Genomic DNA, 17,616 nt, shown 5'->3' on the forward strand with positions numbered 1-17,616 from the left:
TGCCTTTCGGACTGCAGGGAGCCCCAGCGGTGTTCATGCAGTTAATAAACGAGGTGCTACACGAGCACCTCTACAATGGGGTCCTTGTCTACCTGGCGACATCCTCATCTACACTGAGACCATGAACAACCACATACCCTTAGTTCGCTGGGTACTGAAAAAACTTCTGGCAGCCAACCTGTACGTCAAGCTATCAAAATGTGAATTTCACTGCACACAGCTAGAGTACCTGGGCTACCGAGTGTCAAATGAGGGTATAGAGATGGACCCAGCCAAAGTACAATCCGTCCTAGGCTGGCAACCCCCTCGCACCGGCAGACAGCTACAAAGCTTCCTAGGATTCACAAACTTGCCTGGTGGCTTTCGTGGTGAGCCTGGTGGCTCAGCAGACTGAAAGCATTGTGATTAACACCAGCTGTCTGCAATTACTGTAAGTTCGAATCTCACCAGGCTCAGCCTTCCATCCTTTCTAAGGTAGGTAAATTGAGGACCCAGTTTGTGGGGGCAATAAGCTGACTTTGTATAAATATACAAAAAGTATGAAGGCTATTGCTTAACGCATTGTAAGCTGCCCTGAGTCTCCGCAGAAGGGCGGCATATAAATCAACTTTAAAAAAAAAAAAAAACTTCTACAGACAATTCATCCCCTCCTTCGCAGAGATCGCCAAACCCATGACGGACCTCTTAAGGACAGGGGGCCCAGGGAGGAAACCCCACCTGGGACAACCTCTACAGTGGGACCTAACCTGCCAAGAGGCATTCGAGACACTAAAAGAAATGTTTGCAAAGGAACCGGTGCTGAAGCATCCTGACCCCGAACAACCCTTCATTATCCAAGCAGACGCCAGGGACATGGCAGTAGGAGCAGTGGTACTCCAAAGAAATAGCCAAGGACACCTACAGCCCTGCGCCTACACCTCCCGCAAGCTCACGGACACAGACGATCAGCCGCATGGGAAAAAGAGGCTTTCGCGGTGAGATGGGCACTGCTAACCTGGTGCCACCTGCTGGAAGGGGGCCAGAGACCATTTGAAGTCTGGACAGACCACAAAAATCTGGAGGCCCTCAGGACCCCGTGGAAACTATTGCCCAAAAAAGTCCACTGGGCTCAATATTTCAACCATTTCGACTTCCTACTAAAGCACATTCCAGGGGGGAGGAACTTTCTAGAGGACTCCCTCTCCTGCATGCCCCAGTACAAATGTGAACGGGAGCAAGTCGTGGATGTCATTGTTCCCTTACCCAAATATCTGCCCAAGTGACCACCAGACGACAATGCCGCGACCGGCAAGACCAGCCAGCAAGCGACCTAACCACAAAGCTCAAAATCGAACTGCTAGCAGACCCCTGGTTCCGAGACAATCAACACATCTTGACAAAAAGAGAAGACCTAGCATGGAAAGGGACGAAACTCTACATCCCGGAATCCCTACGCACCCTGATCTGCCAGAGGAGCCACAACATTAAACCGGCAGGCCACTTCGGCTTCCTAAAGACTTTACACTTGGCACGGAGGCAGTTCTGGTGGTCCAGCATAAAGAAAGATGTGGACAGTTATGTGAAAAGTTGCACCATCTGTGCCACAATGAAGAAATGACCAGGAAAACCCCCTGGATTGCTGCAACCGGTAGCAGAGCCAACGAGACCATGGGAGGAGATCGCAGTGGACTTTATAGTGGAGTTGCCGAAAAGTAGGGGAAATACGGTGATCCGGACTGTAATAGACCTATTCTCCAAACAAGCACACTTCATACCCTGCAGCAGACTACCCTCAGCCCACCAGTTGTGCGAACTGTTCCTGAAACACATCTACTGCCTTCATGGAGTACCATGAAGAATTATCTCAGACAGAGGGGTCCAGTTCACGGCTAAGTTCTGGAGGGAGTTCCTGCAGTCCATTGGGTCATCCTAGGGCCTTAGCTCGGCCTTTCATCCGAGTACCAATGGGGCAGAGAGACGGAACGCCATGGTAGAGCAGTACCTGAGGTGCTACGTGAACTATCAGCAGTCCAATTGGGCAGACCTCCTGTCTTTCGCTGAGGTCGCGTACAATAATGCTGTTCACAGTAGCATGGGACTAACCCCGTTCAAAGTAGTGAGTGGCATGGACTTCGTCCCAATGTCTGAGTACCCAAGGGATCCCCCCTCCTCAGTCAGCTTGACCAATTGGATGTCAACGCTGAAAGCAACTTGGGAGAATGTCAAGAAAGCGCTTGCTAAAGAGGCGCAAACCTATAAGAAACAGACAAACACCGAGCTCCGCAACAGCCATTTCAATTGGGGGAGAAGGTTTACCTCTCCACAAAATATTTGAGGTTAAAGCTCCCTAGCAAGAAACTGGGGCCAAAGTTTATGGGACCATTCCCCATAGTAAAGATAGTCAACCCAGTCATGGTGCAATTGAAATTGCCCTGACTGCTGGGGAAGATACACCCAGTATTCCATAGTAGCCTCTTAAAACCCATGGTTGGATCGATCCTGAGGCCACTACCCCATGAGCCCCCGGACCCCGTGGTCATAGGGGGCCAAACCCATTATGAGGTGCAACGAATCCTCGATTCGAGGTGGCACAGGAGACAGCTCCAATACCTAATCAAGTGGAAGGGCTACCCCTTATCAGAGGCATCTTGGGTAAAAAGTAGAAACATCCAGGCTGATCACCTTATAGCAAAATTCCACGCAGAAAATCCAAACAAGCCGGGGGGGGGGGGGTTCGCGTCCCTAAATTCTATACCTGTACTCAAATTGTTTTTGCTTTGCGCAGGTCACCTTCAGGAAGTGAGGGGGGCCGAATGTCAACTCATAAAGCATTCCAGGCCTGCTTTCTGGTTGCCATAAGCAGGAGGGGGGGAGAACTGATGGAGATGCTCGGCTGCCTCGACTGAAAGCACATTCCACACATGCCTTTCTCCAGATTGTATCCCAGGTTACCGGAGCCAGCAGGAGGGGTGTGGTTTCTACAGCCCGCAAACGTACTCCATTGGAGAATGTGATTTATGACACACCCAGGGTGGAGTGGGGGGGTGGGAAACAGGGTCATGGGGGAACGTAATTTACTTGGAGGCAGAGCTGACTGCATGGTTAATTGCCAAAATGTTGCTCCTAATAAATAACTGGATTTCTTTTGAAACTTGGCTCGAGGCTCATGAATTAATTTAGGGCATCTTTCAGAAACTTCACACTATCTTTGGTCCCCTTGTCATGGTCAGATTACAGTCTAGTCGCAATGAATTTATCTAGAGCTGTAACACACACATACACACCCGTAGGGAGGCAGGACCTATTAGGTTGGTCCATCCCCGGTGACTAATGGACCCAGATGGGTTTTAGAAGGAACTGGTTATTATAACTGTAGATCTGCTGCATAGTCCTGCTGAGCTCTTCCTGCTTGGAATAGGAAGGTGCCTGAGGTTCTGGATAGGATTGTGCCCATGAGACCTCTCCTAGCCTATAGCCCTCTTTGTCCCCTGTGGTATACAGAAGAATTGAGATGGGTGAAACAGGTAAAGAGATGTCTAGAGAACTGCTGGCAGAACACAAAGGATGAATTCAAACACAGGTAAGAGTTGCTATTAAAGCCTACCTCGTGGTGATTCGGGCGACGAATCAAGTACTAATCACGGTTGCAGATAATCAGCCAGCAACCCTCTTTAAGGTGAGCTTCCTCCTCCTGGGGAAGTAAGATACAGAGGTCCACCTGAAGGGGCGTGCTGAGGAATTTGCTGATTTTCTAGAAGACAACATCACCCTGATTCATTCCCAGTTAAATGCCTCCATGGTTAGTCTGAAGTCCCCTGCTTTGTGGGGGTTCCACAGGGCTTCTGGACTTTCTCCGCTTCTGTTTAACACCTCTGCCCTCTTCTTAAGAAGCCATTGCTAGACGCCACCTTATTGGATAATTTTTGTTCTGTCTCTAATCTTTTCTGGGGAAGTTTGTTGAGAAGGTGGTTACACTGCAGCTCCAAAGCTTACTGGATGAAGTGGATTATCTGGACCCTTTCCAGTCAGTGTTCATGCCTGGATGTGGGATGGAAACGGCATTGGTCATGGTTTTTGATGATCTCTGGCCGGAGCGGGATGGGGGTAGTGCATCCATCCTTGCTCTACTTGACCTCTTGGCCTTTGATACCATTGACCATGGTATCCTTCTGGAGCAACTTTGGGGGTTGGGATTGGGAGGCTCTGTGTTGAACTGGTTCACTTCCTTTCTCTATGGTCTCAGTATTGATAGGAAGCAAGAGGTCTGGCCCTAGTCCCCTGCCTTGTGGGGGTTCCACAGGGCTTCTGGACTTTCTCCACTTCTGTTTAACACCCACATGAAGCCACAGGGTGAGATCATCCACCACCATGGGCTGAGATCAGTGGTGAAATCCAATTTTTTTTACTACCGGTTCTGTGGGTGTGGCTTGGTGGGCGTGGTGTGGCTTGGTGGGCATGGTAGGGGAAGGATACTGCAAAATCTCCATTCCCTTCGCACTCCAGGGGAAGGATACTGCAAAATCCCCATTCCCTCCCCACTCTGGGACCAGCCAGAGGTATTTGCCGGTTCTCTGAACTACTCAAAATTTCCGCTACCGTTTCTCCAGAACCTGTCAGAACCTGCTGGATTTCACCCCTGGCTGAGATATCATAAAATATGCTGATGATACCCAGCTACATGTCTCAGCCCATGGTGAGTTAAGTGATGCTGTGACCTCCCTCTCACAGTGCTTGGAGACTGTTAAGGGCTGGATGGGAAGCAACAGGCTGAAACTGAACCCTGGGAAGATGGAATGGCTCTGGGTTTGGGGTTCTTTGGTCAATAGAAAATTGCTATCTTTGGCCCTGGATTGGGAGACATTGACCCAGTGCATAATCTGTGGTTTCTCCTGGACTCATGACTCCTGCTCAAGGTGGCAGTTGTGGCAAGGAGGGCCTTTGCACAACTGTGGCTTGTGTGTCAGTTATGTCCTTTCTTGGACCAATAATCCCTGCTCACAATCACACCCTAGTCACATTTTGTCTTGACTATTGAAATGTGCAGCAGCCCACATGGTTTTGTGTAGCCCTAGGTGTGCACATGTGTCATCTCTCCTGTGGGAGCTGCATTGACTGCCAGGTTGCTTCCGGATCCAATTCAAAGTAATGGTTGTCCCATTTAAAGCCCTACATGGCTTCGGACCAGGTTATTTGAAGGACCATCATCTACCAGTCACATGTACCTGAGTGGGGAGGCAAGGAATGCTGCAGGTCCCCCTCTACTAAAAAGGTACATCTAGTGGGACCAAGAAGAAGGGCCTTCTCTGTGGTAGCTCCCTCCCTTGGAACATCATCCTCACAGGAATAAGATTGGCTCCCTATTTGACACATTTTTTCAAGGCCCTGAAGACCTGGGGCTGGCGAACCCAGAGTGGGATGGAGTGCATTAAGTGGCTTATTTGACTTGTTTTTTTATATGAAATTTTTATCTTTGCAAGCCATCCGGAGTCACTGAGAGTGAGTTGGGTGGCCATATAAATTTTCTTAAGTGGATGGATGGATGGATGGATGGATGGATGGATGGATGGATGGAGTTTAGACTAGTCAAATGTGCAACCCTCACCATCAACAGGGGAAACATGGTGCAAACTGAAGGAATCAAGATGCCCTATTGAAATAACATCAAGTGTCTGGATGAAGATGATCACTACAAATACCTGAGCATCCTTCAAGCTGACAACATCAAGCACACTGAAGTCAACAAAAAAGTTAGAAGAGAATACATCATCAGAGTGAAGATGATCTTAAAGTCCAAACTCAGTGAAGAAAATACCATCAGGACGATTAGCACCTGGGCAATTCCAGTCATTAGATACACAGCTGGAATGGTATGTCGTTCATACGTGCAGCAATGTTGACAGACTCTACTTACCAAGGAAAATAGGTGGCATGGAATGTTGCAAGACAAACAGTTAAAGATGAAAAAAGGACATTGGAAGAATACCTGAAGGACAGAGAAGTTGTACTGAAGCTACCATGAAGGATTACTGAGTAATAGAGAGAGCAAACTGGCCTACAAGAAAGACCAAATCAAGAATAGAAAGGAGACTTGGCATGGCAAAGTATTACATGGCCAGTACGTAAAATAAATAGGCAAAGTAAATAAAAAGACCTGGCAATGGCTAAGAGCAGTAAAATTGAAGAAACAGACAGAGGGGCCAATTCTGGCTGCGCAAGACCAAGCCTTAAGAACAAATGCATACAAAGCCAGAATTGTGAAGACAGGAACAGAAAGCAAATGCCACCTCTGAAAAAAGCTGAAGAAACAGTGGGCCATCTAGTTATCTGCTGCAAGAAGCTCGCACAGATTGACTACAAACAACAGCATAACAAAGTAGCAACAATGGTGCATTGGAAGATTTGCAAGAAATACCATTTACCTGCAAGCAAGAACTGGTGGGACCACAAAATAGACAAAGTGGTAGAAAATGAAGAAGCTAAAGTGCTCTGGGACGTTAGCGTTCAAACAGACAGGTACCTGTCACATAAGCCTTGGTGGCGCAGTGGACTAAACTGCTGTTAAAGTAGCACTTAGCTGCCAGCTGCCTGCAATTACTGCGAGTTCAATTCTCACCAGGCTCAAGGTTGACTCAGCCTTCCATCCTTCCGAGGTAGGTAAAATGAAGACCCGGTTTGTGGGGGCAATAAGCTGACTTTGTATAAAATAGAACACCGCTTGGGGGGGGCAAAAAGCCCTACTAAGCAGGTATATACAAAAGTATGAAGGCTATTGCTTAATGCATTGTAAGCCGCCCTGAGTCTCCGGAGAAGGGCAGCATATAAATCAAACTAATAAATAAATAAATAAATAAATAACACCCCAGGCTTAACAATTGTTGATAAGAAAGACAAAAAGGTCTGGATAGTGGACGTGGCAGTACCTGGAGACAACAAAATAGAAGAGAAAGAACTGGAGAAAATCACAAAATACAAAGACCTGCAAATAGAAGTAGAATGACTATTGCAAGAGAAAGCAAAGATAGTAGCAATAGTACTATGCACCTTGGAGACAAACCCAAAGCATCTGGAGCATCACTTGAACACCATTGACATTAACAACATCCCTATCAGTCAGTTGCAAAAGGCAGCTTTACTCCAAACAGCTTATATCCTGCTCCAATACCTCTAACACCATGAAACATCCACATCTTCCTATGTCAGGTCCTTCAGAAGGACTCAATAAAACATCTCGATGATTGTGCATGGAACCATAATAATTTATTAAATGTATATGCCCACCTGACTCTCAGCAATTCAGTAGTAGCTCAGGAAGATAAATTATGGGAAAGAAATCTGATTTGATTGAAAAGTGAGCTCAGAAGACCTGTGGGATGGTTTAATTCATTTTGATATGTTTTGGGAAAATGTCTAATAGGAAATTATTTTTGGAGAAAAATAATTTTTTTTCCCCTAGTCGACCATATACCAACAAAGTTATTACTTTATGGTACCGTCCCCCTGAACTTCTACTAGGAGAGGAACGATATACACCTGCCATTGATGTCTGGAGCTGCGGGTAAGGCATTTTTTTGCTAACAAACTATGCAACAAAGTAATTTGGAAAAGGTACAGATTATGTGGCAGAATATTTTAACTGTACATTTGAACCAGAGACCAGTACACATTGCACTGAAGCACAAATTGGTTTATTGACAGCTCTGGAGACAGAGACATGGTAGAGAGGTGTGCAGTTACAGTCCCTGTTAGACTTATGCAAATTAGAATATACATGTGATTGGATATAATAGCCAGGCATGTGCCTAATGGGGTTAATGAGGCCATTAGAGTGTACCTATGAGGTAATGGTATAGGACTACAAAGACAGTGGGGTTTTGAAAGAGTTCAAAGTATTTGGTGAACATATACTTTTTCCATTGTTGGTTGTGGCATCGTCCAGACACGGGTTGCTTCAGTCGGATCTGCTGTTGGCTGAGTCATAGTTTTTTGACCACGCCCCTTGCTCCTCCCTTTCAGGCTCAGTTTCGACTCAGTCGGCCTGAGAGAAACATCTTCTGCAGATCCAGATCTGTTTGATTTCATTTACTGATTCTAAGTTTTTTGACCTTAAATTTTATTTTTAGTTTTCTATCTTTGTTTTTCCAAGGGTACCGGTCTACCAGGCTATTTGTTATTGCAGCCTACCCAGTCTTTTGGAGCGGCCTGGTCTACCAGGCTCCTTTTTCGCTCCTGGCGGCCGCCATTTTGAAAGCTCCCTTCGCGTGATTTTTCTTCCTTTTTTGGTGAGGCTTTTTAAAGCCCTATACCACCAACGAAGGCGCAGGGGCTTAGAACACTGTATCACCAACTTTAATCAGCGAAAACCTGGTAACAGCTCCAGGATCGCTGTATTTGTCGGCCGCCGCCACCCTCAGCTTCTGAAGCCGACGATCAGCTGTAGGGCGGCGCTTTGAAGCGTCGTGGCATTTTTAAAGTCAATTTTTTGCCGCTTTGCCACCAATGAGCTCAGAAGAAGAGGTTGGAAGTTTTTTACCTCAATCCTCCTATACCACCAACGAAGCTTTCTTCAGGTGGAGAGTTGCAAGGACACTTATTGCACTCTCCACGTGGCATTTGTTCCAGCCATCGGTTCCTTGAATCGTGGCTGTGGAGGTGCTTGATAGGGATTGTTTCTAGGTGCTACCTGGACAGTCACCTCTGGAACGGAGTTTGTCCTGTTCACGTGTGTGCTGGCTGCTATTGGTCTTCTCCGAGATAGTTGCCGCCATTTTTTCTTACTCCACATGGCGAAAGTGAAACTAATTCTTCTCCAGTCGACATCTTGGTTGCAGTGAGTACAAAACAAAATGGCGGATCGCTCTCCCCAAGGGAGGGAGCTGGCAAGTCCACGGGAAAGAAAGCCACTTGCAAACGCAAGCACCTTTCTAAAGCAGAGGAAAAGGATTTGGAAAGGAGGCACAAAACCTTAGAAAAGCAGATTAACAAGGCTGTTACAAATGTGCCTGGTAAAGAGGTTTCTCCTCTTCCTTCTACCCCCTCCCTCCCTGTTCCTGCAGTTACCCAGGCTTGGTCATCAGAAGGGGAGGGAGGAGTTCTTCTTCATGAAGAACAAGGCACAATTCAAAATCCTTTTGCATACCAATTGATTACTCCTGCAACCCCTGAATCTGGTAGGAATTTGGCAACAACAGCTTCTGCAGGGGAATCTCCCTTACCAGAAAAAACTCCAGAGGACCCATTTAAAAATTTGCCAGAAGGATTAAAAATCCTAATTGATCAGGCCATTGCCTCTCGCATGGCAGCTGCCTTACAAGGTCATCACTCTGGTTCAATTGTTTCAGAACATTCCGCTCAAATCAGGGGTTCTCCTTCAGCTAGCCTTACTGGCTGTCATTCTCCTGCAGCTTCCAGAGGAAGTGAAGCATTTGCATTTGACGAAGAACGCCACTCTGACTTATCAGATGATGGGGGGTGATTCAAGACACACCTGCTTTTACAGGTTTATTTCCCCCAAATAGATTCAAGTCCTTATTACATAAGGCACGAATCACTGCTGCATTGAAAGAGGATGATTACCTCAAGGAAGCGCAGGTAGCTCAACAGGGACAACCACAGGGCCTTTTATCTGAGCCTCCTCCTGAACAGTGTTTTATTCCAACCCCTCAACTGTTCATAGATGTGGTAAAAAAGCAATGGTCTAGTCCTGCAACCCTGTTTTCCGCACATGGTTCAGATAGAAAATATTATGCTGTAGCACCTAGGTCCAACCCCTCAACTGTTCATAGATGTGGTAAAAAAGCAATGGTCTAGTCCTGCAACCCTGTTTTCCGCACATGGTTCAGATAGAAAATATTATGCTGTAGCACCTAGGTTTGCTCAATTATTACAGGTTCCCCCAGTGGATAGTCCTGTAGCAGCTCTCTCCTCTTCCTCTTCCTATGTGGCAGGGGATACATCTGAAGGTCTACAACCGGAGGATAAGAAATTGGAATTTCTTTTTAAAAAGAACCATCAGGCTGCAGCATGGGCAATTCAAACAGCTTCCTTGGCCTCCTTTTTTAATCGAACCACCATTCTTTGGCTTCAACAATTGCAGGCCAGAGTGCCCCCTAGTGAGGGTCGCCTCCATCAGGATATTAATAAAATCATTGCTGCCACTCAATTTTCAGCTGATGCTACTCTAAATTCGGCCAAATATATGTCTAGGGCCCTAGCCTCTACAGTGTCAGCCCACAGGCTGCTCTGGCTTCGCCAGTGGCCAGCACATCTTAAGGCTAAATGGCGTTTGGCTGCAGCTCCATATTCAGCGGAGAAACTGTTTGGTGAGTCGCTTGATCCTCTTCTCATTGAGACAGGTGACAAGCGAAAAATTCTACCTTCAACGACTAGACGTTCTGACAGGTGGTCCTCTCCATTTTACAGGAGGGCATCCTTTCGTTCCTTTTCCCAGGGAAGCCCCTCCCATCAGGTTTACCTTCAGGGTCCAAGCAGGTCCTCAGACCGTCAATCCTTTCGAGACAGGAACAAACAATTCCCACAGTCTAAGCGGCCCTTTCGCAGTTCTGGCTACTGCCAATCCCACGGTCATAAATGACTCACCGCCCACTCCTTCCATTGGAGGACGCCTGGCCCTTTTTTCGGACAGGTGGGAAAACTCAACCTCAGATCTCTGGGTCCTCTCAGTAGTAAAATTCGGCCTTCCTCTAGAATTCCTCTCCAAACCACTGAACCGCTTCATACAATGTCCTCCTTCAAACAGCAAGTCCAGAAGACAACTGATGGACCAAGCTGTTCAACACCTCCTTCAGATTCAGGCCATAGAGGAGGTTCCCCACAGTCAGTGGAAACAGGGCTATTATTTCATCCTTTTCGTGGTTCCGAAGCATTCAGGGGGGTGGAGGGCGATTCTAGATTTAAAGTCCCTCAATTCATACATAGTTTACCACAGATTCAAAATGTGCTCACTAACCTCTATCCTTCAGGGGATTCGTCCCAATGATTTTCTAGTTTCTATAGATCTCATGGAGGCTTACCTTCACATTCCCATTCTGCCAACACATCGAAAGTATCTGCGTTTCACCTACGCAGGCAAACATCTGCAGTACCGGGCTCTTCCCTTCGGGCTGGCCTCGGCCCCAAGGGTCTTCACAAAGGTCCTGGCGGTCGTAGCAGCTCATCTAAAGCTGAAACCAGTCAGACTCCAGGCTTATCTGGACGACATTCTGATTCAGGCTCATTCTTATGACCAAGCTTTACATGATCTGGACCTCACAATTCGGACCTTGAATGACCACGGGTTCCTGGTCAATGTTGTGGCCCACCAGCGGCCTGTGCGGATTGTTGCTGATCCCGACGACGAGGAAGCTGGTGTGGTGCTGCGCCAGCAGCCTGTGCAGCCAGCGCTCGAGTCGGACAGCGAGGAGGCTGAAGAAGAGGTGGTGCCAGAGGCAGGGATTCAGTCAGGGCCTTCAGAACCTCCAGAGGCTCCTTTAAGTGAAGAGGATGAAGAGGAAGAGCCTCTTCTCAATGCACGGGCACGCAGAGCTGCCAAAAGGTAGGAGTGGTTCCTCAGGAGGAGGTCTCCTCAAGAGTAAGGCTTGGGGCTAATTGGCCACTCCCTTAGCCTATTTAAGAAAGTACACAGCTGGTAACAAGCTGCAGGAAACAACTTTAGGTCGCTAACCATTGCGTTGGGATGTCTCTGCAAACCTTGTTTCTGGGCTTTCTGCCAACTCCAGTAAGACTCTGAATATCTTATCTATGGAATTCTGGCAGGCTGTTAAGAACGCTTTATTAACAGCCGGCATTTGCTAAAACTGCGTTTTTGAGTAAACTAAGTTTTGTTCAGAGTTTGTGTGTGCTGTGTTCTTTGGGATCCGTAGCTGGGGCAGAACAGTCAACTACAAGAAAAGCCAGTTAGTTCCGGGCAACAGAATTGTCCATCTTGGCGCCATCATCGATTCAAGTCAGGGAGCAGTCTACCTATCCTTGGAACGACGGTCCAACATACGGGACTTGGTGACCCAAATTCACAGACACCCGTCAGTTCCCTTGGCCACTTTGAACAAACTCCTAGGCAAGATGGTCTCCTGTGTTCAAATCGTTCCCTGGGTGCGCCTTCACACTCGACACATACAGTGGTTCCTGCTTCCCTTCCAGCGAAAACGTCAGGCTCACACCATGACTATGGTCAGGGTTCCCCTCTCAGTCAGGTGATCGCTACATTGGTGGACATCGCCTTCTCTAAAGAAGGGATGTCTCTTCGTGGATCATGACAGACTCGTTCTCACTACAGACGCCAGTCTGTCCGTCTGGGGAGCCCATCTTGACTCGCAGGTAGTGCAAGGCTGTTGGTCAGAAACAGATCTAACCAACCCTATAAATTGGCTAGAGTTGAAGGCCATTCACCTAGCCCTCAGACATTTTCAACGGACTGTACAAAATCGCCATGTCCTGATATTGACAGACAACATTGCCGCAAAGGCACATGTCAATCGTCAAGGGGGGGACTCGCTCGAGGCGACTCATGGAGGAATCCTTTCAACTTGGCAAGTGGGCCGAGCAATATCTCCTCTCCATTCGAGCGGACCACATAGTGGGGACAGAGAACACCCAAGCGGATTTTCTCAGCAGGACTCAGGTGGACAACGCCGAGTGGCAGATCCATCCAGACATATTCCAAATGATGTGCAACAGGTTCGGGACTCCGACCATAGACCTCTTCACGATGAACCTGAACACTCAACTTCCTCGATTCTTCTCAAGGTTTCCGACACCAGGGGCGGAAGCGGTCCGACTCAAATGGCCACCCAGACTTCACTATGCCTTTCCTCCATTACCCCTAATCCAGGCCCTGCTTCGGAAAGTCATCACCGACAGGGTGGAAATTATCCTTGTGGCTCCACATTGGCCACATCGCCCGTGGTTTGCAGACCTGGTCAGTCTCTCCATATCACAACCTTGGAAGATTCCATCAGATCAGGTCATTCTGCGCCAGGGCGTCCTGATTCATCCGGAACCTCAGTGGCTCCAACTGACTGCCTGGCACTTGAAAGGGTCCTTCTAGAACGGGACAAGTATTCAGATAGAGTTATCCACACAGTGCAAGCTTGCAGACGTAGGTCCACAGTCAGGCTTTACAATGCCACCTGGCTAACCTTTTATAGATGGTGTAAGTCCCACCAGGTCAACCCACTTTCTGCCTCCGTTCCTCAGATACTTGAATTCCTGCAGGATGGCTTGGACCGCAGTCTGGCCCATAGCACCCTTCGGAGGCACATGGCGGCCATATCTACAGCCTTGTTCGGTGCCACCAGGGTGCCACTTACTCATCACCCGGTTATCAAAAAATTTCTAAGAGGAGCCAGTCTCTTACGGCCCTCTTCAATTCATAGATACCCCACTTGGGATTTGTCCAAAGTGCTTAAGGCATTAACTGGGGTTCCCTTTGAGCCTCTCCACACTGTCCACCTTTGTTTCCTCGCTCTTAAAGTAGCCTTCCTAGTGGCCATAACGTCAGCTCGTTGCATATCTGAGCTGGCAGCCCTTTCTGTTAGAGAAGATCTCTGTGTTTTCAGACCTGACACTGTTGTCTTTCGTCTGGATCCCTCCTTTATCCCTAAAGTAAATTCCCTCTTTCACAGGGCTCAGGAGGTTGTTCTTCCTAATTTTTGTCCAAGGCCTTCTCATGACTTGGAGTGGAGGTGGCATACTTTAGATGTGTGGAGGGCTCTCAAAATTTACATTAAAAAAACTGCCCCTTTCAGAAAACCTGAGGCCCTATTTGTTTCATTTTTACCAAATTCTTTAGGGTATAAGGTCTCCTCCGCGACAATTGGTCGCTGGATCAGAGCTTGCATCGCCTCGGCATACCAAGCCCAGGCGATTCCTGTTCCCAGTCACATTATTGCTCACTCCAGACGGAGTGCTGCTACCTCAGCGGCCTAGGCAACTCAGGCCTCCCTTGAGGAGGTCTGCAGGGCGGCCACCTGGTCCACTCCCTCACCATTTATTCACCATTATAAGTTAGATGTTTTTGCTTCATCTGAAGCGTCATTTGGCAGGAGGGTATTACAACAGGTGCATCAAGCTGGGGTCTTTCAAGGCCCTTCGGCATCCCACCCTTAGGACTGCCAAAACTTTGGTATGTCCCATGTCTGGACGATGCCACAACCAACAATGGAAAATGGGCATTAGTCTTACCTTGAATGCCTGTTTTCATTGGAGTTCTGGCATTGTCCAGCCCCTCCCTCTGTCTCAGGGCCTGTACCCGGTTTTTCTAATGTTCAAGGAGTTTATTTTCCAGTTGTCATGTTGGACCAGTTTCTATCTCTGACGGTGTTGGTTCCTGTTGGAGATCTTTCTTGTGGCCCTTCTTCGCCGAAACTGAGCCTGAAAGGGAGGAGCAAGGGGCGTGGTCAAAAAACTATGACTCAGCCAACAGCAGATCTGACTGAAGCAACCCGTGTCTGGACGATGCCACAACTCCAATGAAAACAGGCATTCAAGGTAAGCCCATTCTTCTAGGTAGCTACTTCTGTTTTCCCAGAGGTTATCAGCATTCCTTGGTCTTTTAAGTTTTCAGCTAAAAGTGTAGTTTTTCTGGGAAAGTGTTTTTATAATATGTTGTTGCACACTTCGATACCATAAAGCTGAGCCAGTGCTTCTTTTCCCTTGGGAAGATGTATTTGGGTTAGGGACAGTGGTGGGATTCAGCCAGTTTTCACCACTTCGGGAGAACCGGTTGTTAACTTTCTGAGCAGTTTGTCAAAATGGTTGTTGGAAGAAATCATTAGTGCAGAGAACCGGTTGTTAAATTACTTGAATCCCACCACTGATTAGGGACTATTAGTTTGGCCCCCAAAGTATCCTACAATTGTTTGCTCTTTTTTGTAGATGTATCCTGGGTGAACTTTTTACTAAAAAGCCAATTTTTCAAGCAAATCAGGAACCTGCTCAGCTGGAACTGATAAGGTCAGTATATCCTGGGTCTCTGAAAAATTTACTTTTCAGCAAATGGTCGCCAATATTTTGCCCCTCCTCTTAAGAAAAATATATTAGTTGCCAATATTTGAAACTATGAGAGTGATCAATCAACCTTTATTATGTTCAAAGACCAGCATAAGGAAGGGGGGTACGAAAGAATTTAAAAACAAAACAAAAAAAGAAACTTACATAGAAAGCTAAAAATATATTTAACAACATCTAAAAAGAATAAAACAATAAAAGCAATAAGTGGGAATTTTAAAAAATCGTACTATTAAACACTCTGTAATAACAGTCTAGGTGTTTATTAAAATTAATTTGGGGCACACATTATCTTCTGACATATTTTAAGTGCTTCTGCAGAAAACCTAGCAACACTATATGTTGTACCTGGGTTGGTATCTGAGAGCAGCAGGGAAGTGTAAAATTGTCCTATATGCCCTGGGTATTTATCCAGTAATGATACTTGTGTGTTTGTGTTTTATTTTTATAGTTATAATGTACACTGAAGATGGCATTTAATTTCATTGTACGAGGTGCAATGACAACTAAACTAAACTAAACTAAACTAAACTAAACTAAACTAAACTAAACTAAACTAAACTAAACTAAACTAAACTAAACTTGTACAAGTCTCTCTGTAGTATAGGCACTGGAAAAGTACATGTTTTGTTGTTGCTACATGTCTAGAGTCACAGGGACATTGCCTCTCTGGGTAGGGGATCTTTCTGAATTGGCCTTCAAGGACAGCTGAGGGGAAGGTGTGACATTGTGCCACAGTAAATGGTCTTTGATGATTAGATACTTCAATATTTGGTTTTTTTTTGTAATCAACTTTTTTATTTTTTAAGACAAAAACAAAACATAAAAACATTATCATTCCAAACAATTACAGACAGCATGTCAATCGGTGACATTTTTTGTGCTCCTCCTCTCCTCAAATTATCAGTAACATCCCAGCTTATTTCCGTAAAAATTTTTCCACTTAATTTATCTCAGCTTCCACTTATTTCATAATTATCTCCAGATTTTATTGTCCATCCATTGATAAAAAAAATCCCATATCAAATAATATTGTTTATCTTCCTGTTCTCTTATTTCAAATGTCAGTTTACTCATTTCAGCACATTCCATCATTTTCTTAATAATTTCTTCATCAATAGGTATCTTTTCTCCTTTCCAGTTTTTAGCAGATACAATTCTAGCCGCTGTTAAAACATTCACAATTAGATATTGCAGTTCTTTGTTATATGTCTCTGGTAAGATCCCTAATAAAAATATCTCTGGTTTAAAGTCAATATGTCTCTTTATCATTTTTTCCAACCACGTGTGTATCTTAGTCCAATATCTCTTTGCTTCTGTGCATGTCCACCACATGTGGTAATAGGATCCTGGAGTCTGGTGACACTTCCAACACTTCTCCGATTTATTCTGGAACATTCTGGCTATCCTCGTCGGGGGTAGATGCCACCTGTAAAACATCTTATACAAATTCTCCTTATATGCTGTAGACATTGTCATTTTATAGTTATGTGACCACAATTTTTGCCATTTCTCTAAATCAATACCATAACCAAAATTCTTCCCCCACGCTATCATTGATTCTTTAACTTGTTCTTCTTCCAGTTTTACCTCTAGCAAATATCCATATAACTTTTTAATCACATGGTCATCAGAACCCAATAAAATCTTATCTAAATTAGTCAAAACATTATAAAAACCTCCTTGTTTGAGATCTTCTCGATATCTAGAAAATATTTGCATGTATGAAAACCAGTCCATCTTATATCCCTGATCTTCTATTTCCTGTTTTAATTTAAGTTCACCCTTTTCATCCAATAATTCCCTATATCTAATAATTGGTTCCCTTCTAAATGTCACTGGATATGAAAAAGCTTCAATTGTAGAAACCCAGACTGGAATCTTCGAATAATGGTATTTTTTAACCTTCTCCCAGTTCAACCATAAAGCTTCCCGTATCTGATGTCTTCTAAAATACCCCTGTACTTTAGTTCCTTTATACCATAAAAAGGCATGCCACCCCATCAACAAATCATGTCCCTCCAAATTCAATAATCTAGTATTTTTCAAAGTTATCCATTCTTTAATCCACATTAGACTAGTTGCTTGATAATAAAGTTCAAAGTTAGGTAGACCAAAACCACCCCTCTTTTTAGCATCTTGTAGCAACTTAAGTTTTATTCTTGCCTTCTTTCCCTGCCAAATATATTTCAGCATCATTTTATTCAAGTCAGCAAAGAATTCCTTATCCAACTTTATTGGAATTGTCTGAAATAAGTACAAGAGTCTAGGCAAAATATTCATCTTAATAGTTGCAATTCTACCAATCAAAGATAACTGCAGATTTCCCCATTTCACCAAATCTTGTCCTATCTGTTGCTTAAGCTTATTATAATTATTTTCTTTAAGTGAGCTACACCTTGCTGTCAATTGTATCCCCAAATATTTTACCTTGTTTGTGACCTGCATCTTTGAGATCTCCATCAATTCTTCTTTTTGCTTTTTCAACATATTTTTAGTCATTATCTTTGTCTTATCTTTATTAATTTTCAAGCCAGCTACTTTCCCAAACTCTCCAATATTTTCTATCAATTTGTTTATTGATGTTGATGGTTCTTCGATAATAAAGACCAG

The 17,616-nt window shown here is 45.3% G+C and overlaps 1 protein-coding gene across 2 annotated transcripts in view; it reads left to right on the top strand.

The window, feature by feature from the left end:
* CDK13 (cyclin dependent kinase 13) overlaps positions 1 to 17,616 on the top strand; it is a 340,708-nt gene that overhangs the window by 229,470 nt on the left and 93,622 nt on the right. For both annotated transcript variants that reach the window (XM_070944377.1, XM_070944378.1), the window contains exons 8-9: positions 7,433 to 7,534; positions 14,872 to 14,949. In XM_070944377.1, the coding sequence (XP_070800478.1) occupies positions 7,433 to 7,534; positions 14,872 to 14,949 (180 nt within the window). The remainder of the gene's footprint in view (positions 1 to 7,432; positions 7,535 to 14,871; positions 14,950 to 17,616) is intronic.

Source organism: Pituophis catenifer, unplaced genomic scaffold, assembly GCF_029215685.1.
Source record: "Pituophis catenifer annectens isolate HBS135680 unplaced genomic scaffold, rPitCat1.0.hap2 SCAF_5, whole genome shotgun sequence".
NCBI lineage: Eukaryota > Metazoa > Chordata > Lepidosauria > Squamata > Colubridae > Pituophis > Pituophis catenifer.